General features: G+C 46.1%; 1 protein-coding gene across 1 annotated transcript in view; it reads right to left on the bottom strand.

Annotated features, from left to right (window-relative positions):
* Nucleotides 1–177: 177 nt before the first annotated feature.
* LOC118382757 (RNA-binding protein 10-like) overlaps nt 178–7,819 on the bottom strand; it is a 33,242-nt gene continuing 25,600 nt past the window's right edge. Inside the window, exons 11-12 of the mRNA XM_052481257.1 lie at nt 1,877–1,986; nt 178–1,737 (exon numbers count right to left, since the gene is read on the bottom strand). Coding sequence (XP_052337217.1) covers nt 1,647–1,737; nt 1,877–1,986 — 201 coding nt within the window. The 3' untranslated portion in view covers nt 178–1,646. The remainder of the gene's footprint in view (nt 1,738–1,876; nt 1,987–7,819) is intronic.

The following is a 7,819-nucleotide window of genomic DNA, read 5'->3' as shown; positions in this document are numbered from 1 at the left end:
TTTTTAACTGACTTGCCTAGTTAAACAAAGGTTGAAAAATGACCTTTCAGTGCTCCAACATATAGGGTTCCGGTCTAAAGTAGTGCCCTATATCGGGAAGAGGGTGGCATTTCAGACAGTCTTTTCTCTCTGTATGGCATCAAAGTCATTGTCGTGGAAATTCACACTGAGACAGACTTCAAACAATCATCTTTATTTAATATTAATTAGTTATTGCAATAATGAGACTAGTCAACCCCACAGTATTGACTGTTGGGCCGAGCAGCCTAACTTTTACAGACATGCAGAGTTCTTCATATAGCTGACCCTAAGAATGCTTAGTCAGGGCTGGTTCCACCCCTCCCATATGCAGACCAAGGACCATCATAAGTCACTCTGGGTTCATCCTGTCGTTATCTACACAGGGTTGTTGTCTTAACCCTGGCTTAGTTTCCCAGTTGCATTTTAGAGACAATGAGGGATTGTTCTACTCCTAAGCTATCTGTAGTAAAACACATGATTCTCTCTGTAATGCAGTCTTTAACTCATTTCTCGGGGTGACCATACGCCCAGGTTAGCTGCGGGGAACTGGAGTGGAGCCCATGAAAACACAGACACCTGTGTACAGCAGAAATGTCTTCCTATTTGTTAAGTATTAATGGCTGACTATTAATATAAAACTCTCATTTTACATACCGTTTCCAATCAAACACAAGGTGATGTATAGACCAGTGGTCCCTAACCGTTTCCGTTCTGGGGACCACCGCATCAGGGTAAATGCTCTTACTACCGGTCGCCGAGTCACAGACCCGTTTCCACATCACGGGTAAATGCTCTTTATTAAGGACTACCGGTCGCCGAGTCACAGACCTGTTTCCACATCACGGGTAAATGCTCTTTATTAAGGACTACCGGTCGCCGAGTCACAGACCCGTTTCCACATCACATATCTTAGGGTCAATGTTATCAGTGAATGTAACAGATTAAAGTCCTATTTCTATTGTAAATTTGCTTTAAATATCATATATGTTGAGAATCGTTTATGCCGGTGGTTATCAAAAATGTCCCTTCTCTTATCGTCCGTGGCGTGCCTCTGTTGGGTCCATATTGATCTCCTATAGTGTTGATGTCATATATCGGCCTCTGCAGCGATCAGATTTGAGTATCTGTGTCTATAGACTTTCCCACTTAGGATTCGGGTGCCTCCTGATTGGTGCAACGGTCTAAGGAGTCGCGACAGACCTGGGTTCGATCCAAGGCCCATGAGGCGGCGCACAATTGGCCCAGTGTCGTCCGAGTTAGAGGGTTTGGCCGGCAGGGATGTCCTTGTCCCATCATGCTCTAGCGACTCCTGTGGCGGGGCCGGACGCAGTTCACGCTGACACGGTCGCCAGGTGTTATCTCTGACACATTGGTGCGGCTGGCTTCCGGGGTAAGTGGGCATTGTGTCAAGAAGCAGTGCGGCTTGGCAGGGTGCGTGGCTCTCGACCCTCGCCTCTCCAGAGTCCGTACGGGAGTTGCAGCGACGAAACGAACGAAAAAAGGGGTAAAAAGTGTTTATAAAATAGATTAGGATTCGGGAAGGGGAAGCTGATCCAAGATCTGTACAGACCTAGGGGAAACTTCACCCTGGAGCGGGATAACAGTCAGGGGCTAGAGGTCAGAGGTCAGTCCACTTGCATGTTACGTAGCAGCAGGCCATTCTTCACCACTCCCTGCAGCATCCTGGCACCTAGACTACTGCCAGCCGTACCATCACTACAGAGAGAGGGAGAGAGAGGAAGAGAGAGGGAGGAAGTGAGAGAGGTGGTGGGAGAGAACATGTGTTGTGTGTGTGTGTGTGTGTGTGTGTGTGTGTGTCTGTGTGTGTGTGTCTGTGTGAGACAGCAGTGCTTACAGGGGGCTGTACTTCCTCTTCTTGGGGTCTGGTGGTTCGGTGGGGAGACCTCTCTCCCTCCTCTCCGAAGCTCCCCCCTCCTGCTGAGACGACCTCTGTTCCAGGTTTTGCTGAGGTTAGAGGTCAAAGAAATTGAATTGTAAATGTGTGACATGTCAGTTATTTTACTGTTGTCTCCTCTAGTCTCGTGCTGTCAACGGTGTGACTGCCTTCTAATGCCAACTCTATAGTCTAATATCTCTTCTTGTGTGTATGAACCCCTGGTAGACGAGCTGTTGTCATGGTGTCAGCTAATGGGGATCCTAATGCAGAATAAAGACGAAGGAGTCAGAGCATGACCTACAGGGTTAGGAGTCAGAGCATGACCTACAGGGTTAGGAGTCAGAGCATGACCTGAAGACTACAGGGTTAGGAGTCAGAGCATGACCTGAAGACTACAGGGTCACGGTAGAGCAGGGCTCTTCAACCCTTTTCCTGGAGAGAGCTACCACTATCAGATTAGAGCCATAAAGGAGACTAGACATCTACCACCCCACTACCACTATCAGATTAGAGCCATAAAGGAGACTAGACATCTTCCACCCCACTACCACTATCAGATTAGAGCCATAAAGGAGACGAGACATCTACCACCCCACTACCACTATCAGATTAGAGCCATAAAGGAGACTAGACATCTCCCACTATCAGATTAGAGCCATAAAGGAGACTAGACATCTCCCACTATCAGATTAGAGCCATAAAGGAGACTAGACATCTACCACCCCACTACCACTATCAGATTAGAGCCATAAAGGAGACTAGACATCTACCACCCCACTACCACTATCAGATTAGAGCCATAAAGGAGACTAGACATCTTCCACCCCACTACCACTATCAGATTAGAGCCATAAAGGAGACTAGACATCTACCACCCCACTACCACTATCAGATTAGAGCCATAAAGGAGACTAGACATCTACCACTATCAGATTAGAGCCATAAAGGAGACTAGACATCTACCACCCCACTACCACTATCAGATTAGAGCCATAAAGGAGACTAGACATCTACCACCCCACTACCACTATCAGATTAGAGCCATAAAGGAGACTAGACATCTACCACCCCACTACCACTATCAGATTAGAGCCATAAAGGAGACTAGACATCTACCACCCCACTACCACTATCAGATTAGAGCCATAAGGGAGACTAGACATCTACCACCCCACTACCACTATCAGATTAGAGCCATAAGGGAGACTAGACATCTACCACCCCACTACCACTATCAGATTAGAGCCATAAGGGAGACTAGACATCTACCACCCCACTACCACTATCAGATTAGAGCCATAAAGGAGACTAGACATCTACCACTATCAGATTAGAGCCATAAAGGAGACTAGACATCTACCACCCCACTACCACTATCAGATTAGAGCCATAAGGGAGACTAGACATCTACCACCCCACTACCACTATCAGATTAGAGCCATAAAGGAGACTAGAGACATCTACCACCCCACTACCACTATCAGATTAGAGCCATAAAGGAGACTAGACATCTACCACCCCACTACCACTATCAGATTAGAGCCATAAAGGAGACTAGACATCTACCACCCCACTACCACTATCAGATTAGAGCCATAAAGGAGACTAGACATCTACCACCCCACTACCACTATCAGATTAGAGCCATAAAGGAGACTAGACATCTACCACCCCACTACCACTATCAGATTAGAGCCATAAGGGAGACTAGACATCTACCACCCCACTACCACTATCAGATTAGAGCCATAAAGGAGACTAGACATCTACCACTATCAGATTAGAGCCATAAGGGAGACTAGACATCTACCACCCCACTACCACTATCAGATTAGAGCCATAAGGGAGACTAGACATCTACCACCCCACTACCACTATCAGATTAGAGCCATAAAGGAGACTAGACATCTACCACTATCAGATTAGAGCCATAAGGGAGACTAGACATCTACCACCCCACCACTATCAGATTAGAGCCATAAGGGAGACTAGACATCTACCACCCCACTACCACTATCAGATTAGAGCCATAAAGGAGACTAGACATCTACCACCCCACTACCACTATCAGATTAGAGCCATAAAGGAGACTAGACATCTACCACCCCACTACCACTATCAGATTAGAGCCATAAAGGAGACTAGACATCTACCACCCCACTACCACTATCAGATTAGAGCCATAAGGGAGACTAGACATCTACCACCCCACTACCACTATCAGATTAGAGCCATAAAGGAGACTAGACATCTACCACCCCACTACCACTATCAGATTAGAGCCATAAAGGAGACTAGACATCTCCCACTATCAGATTAGAGCCATAAAGGAGACTAGACATCTACCACCCCACTATCAGATTAGAGCCATAAAGGAGACTAGACATCTACCACCCCACTACCACTATCAGATTAGAGCCATAAAGGAGACTAGACATCTACCACCCCACTACCACTATCAGATTAGAGCCATAAAGGAGACTAGACATCTACCACCCCACTACCACTATCAGATTAGAGCCATAAAGGAGACTAGACATCTACCACCCCACTACCACTATCAGATTAGAGCCATAAAGGAGACTAGACATCTACCACCCCACTACCACTATCAGATTAGAGCCATAAGGGAGACTAGACATCTACCACCCCACTATCAGATTAGAGCCATAAAGGAGACGAGACATCTACCACCCCACTATCACTATCAGATTAGAGCCATAAGGGAGACTAGACATCTACCACCCCACTACCACTATCAGATTAGAGCCATAAAGGAGACTAGACATCTACCACCCCACTACCACTATCAGATTAGAGCCATAAAGGAGACTAGACATCTCCCACTATCAGATTAGAGCCATAAAGGAGACTAGACATCTCCCACTATCAGATTAGAGCCATAAAGGAGACTAGACATCTACCACCCCACTACCACTATCAGATTAGAGCCATAAAGGAGACTAGACATCTACCACCCCACTACCACTATCAGATTAGAGCCATAAGGGAGACTAGACATCTACCACCCCACTACCACTATCAGATTAGAGCCATAAGGGAGACTAGACATCTACCACCCCACCCACTATCAGATTAGAGCCATAAAGGGGAGACTAGACATCTACCACCCCACTACCACTATCAGATTAGAGCCATAAGGGAGACTAGACATCTACCACCCCACTATCAGATTAGAGCCATAAGGGAGACTAGACATCTACCACTATCAGATTAGAGCCATAAGGGAGACTAGACATCTACCACCCCACTTCCACTATCAGATTAGAGCCATAAGGGAGACTAGACATCTACCACTATCAGATTAGAGCCATAAGGGAGACTAGACATCTATAATTATCAGATTAGAGCCATAAGGGAGACGAGACATCTACCACCCACTACCACTATCAGACTAGAGCCATAAGGGAGACTAGAAATCTACCACCCCTGTACCACTACCAGATTAGAGCCATAAAGGAGACTAGACATCTACCACCCCACTACCACTATCAGATTAGAGCCATAAGGGAGACTAGACATCTACCACCCCACTACCACTATCAGATTAGAGCCATAAGGGAGACTAGACATCTACCACCCCACTACCACTATCAGATTAGAGCCATAAAGGAGACTAGACATCTACCACCCCACTACCACTATCAGATTAGAGCCATAAGGGAGACTAGACATCTACCACCCCACTACCACTATCAGATTAGAGCCATAAGGGAGACTAGACATCTACCACCCCACTACCACTATCAGATTAGAGCCATAAAGGAGACTAGACATCTACCACCCCACTACCACTATCAGATTAGAGCCATAAAGGAGACTAGACATCTACCACCCCACTACCACTATCAGATTAGAGCCATAAGGGAGACTAGACATCTACCACCCCACTATCAGATTAGAGCCATAAAGGAGACGAGACATCTACCACCCCACTATCACTATCAGATTAGAGCCATAAGGGAGACTAGACATCTACCACCCCACTACCACTATCAGATTAGAGCCATAAAGGAGACTAGACATCTACCACCCCACTACCACTATCAGATTAGAGCCATAAAGGAGACTAGACATCTACCACCCCACTACCACTATCAGATTAGAGCCATAAAGGAGACTAGACATCTACCACCCCACTACCACTATCAGATTAGAGCCATAAAGGAGACTAGACATCTACCACCCCACTACCACTATCAGATTAGAGCCATAAGGGAGACTAGACATCTACCACCCCACTACCACTATCAGATTAGAGCCATAAAGGAGACTAGACATCTACCACTATCAGATTAGAGCCATAAAGGAGACTAGACATCTACCACTATCAGATTAGAGCCATAAAGGAGACTAGACATCTACCACCCCTACCACTATCAGATTAGAGCCATAAGGGAGACTAGACATCTACCACCCCACTACCACTATCAGATTAGAGCCATAAGGGAGACTAGACATCTACCACCCCACTACCACTATCAGATTAGAGCCATAAGGGAGACTAGACATCTACCACCCCACTACCACTATCAGATTAGAGCCATAAAGGAGACTAGACATCTACCACTACCAGATTAGAGCCACAAGGGAGACTAGGCATCTACCAAACCACTACCACTATCAGATTAGAGCCATAAAGGAGACCAGAGATCTACCACCCCACTACCACTATCAGACTAGAGCCATAAGGGAGACTAGACATCTACCACCCCACTACCACTATCAGATTAGAGCCATAAAGGAGACTAGACATCTACCACTATCAGATTAGAGCCATAAAGGAGACTAGACATCTACCACCCCACTACCACTATCAGATTAGAGCCATAAGGGAGACTAGACATCTACCACCCCACTACCACTATCAGATTAGAGCCATAAAGGAGACTAGACATCTACCACCCCCACTACCACTATCAGATTAGAGCCATAGGGGAGACAAGACATCTACCACCCCACTACCACTATCAGATTAGAGCCATAAAGGAGACGAGACATCTACCACCCCACTACCACTATCAGATTAGAGCCATAAAGGAGACTAGACATCTACCACTATCAGATTAGAGCCATAAAGGAGACTAGACATCTACCACCCCACTACCACTATCAGATTAGAGCCATAAGGGAGACTAGACATCTACCACCCCACTACCACTATCAGATTAGAGCCATAAAGGACACTAGACATCTCCCACTATCAGATTAGAGCCATAAGGGAGCCTAGACATCTACCACCCCACTATCAGATTAGAGCCATAAGGGAGACTAGACATCTACCACCCCACTACCACTATCAGATTAGAGCCATAAAGGACACTAGACATCTCCCACTATCAGATTAGAGCCATAAGGGAGACTAGACATCTACCACCCCACTATCAGATTAGAGCCATAAGGGAGACTAGACATCTACCACCCCACTACCACTATCAGATTAGAGCCATAAAGGAGATTAGACATCTACCACCCCACTACCACTATCAGATTAGAGCCATAAAGGAGACTAGCCATCTACCACCCCACTATCAGATTAGAGCCATAAGGGAGACTAGACATCTACCACCCCACTACCACTATCAGATTAGAGCCATAAGGGAGATTAGACATCTACCACCCCACTATCACTATCAGATTAGAGGCATAAAGGAGACTAGACATCTACCACCCCACTACCACTATCAGATTAGAGCCATAAGGGAGATTAGACAACTACCACTATCAGATTAGAGCCATAAAGGAGTCATCTACCACCATCAGATTTGAGACATAATGGAGACGAGACATCTACCACACCACTATCAGATTAGAGCCATAAAAGAGTCAAGACATCTACCACTATCAGATTAGAGCCATAAAGGAGACATCTACCACCCC

This window comes from Oncorhynchus keta, chromosome 27 (assembly GCF_023373465.1).
Source record: "Oncorhynchus keta strain PuntledgeMale-10-30-2019 chromosome 27, Oket_V2, whole genome shotgun sequence".
Classification (NCBI taxonomy): Eukaryota; Metazoa; Chordata; class Actinopteri; order Salmoniformes; family Salmonidae; genus Oncorhynchus; species Oncorhynchus keta.
Note: the sequence above shows the minus strand (reverse complement) of the source record. Positions and strands in the feature narration are given on the sequence as shown.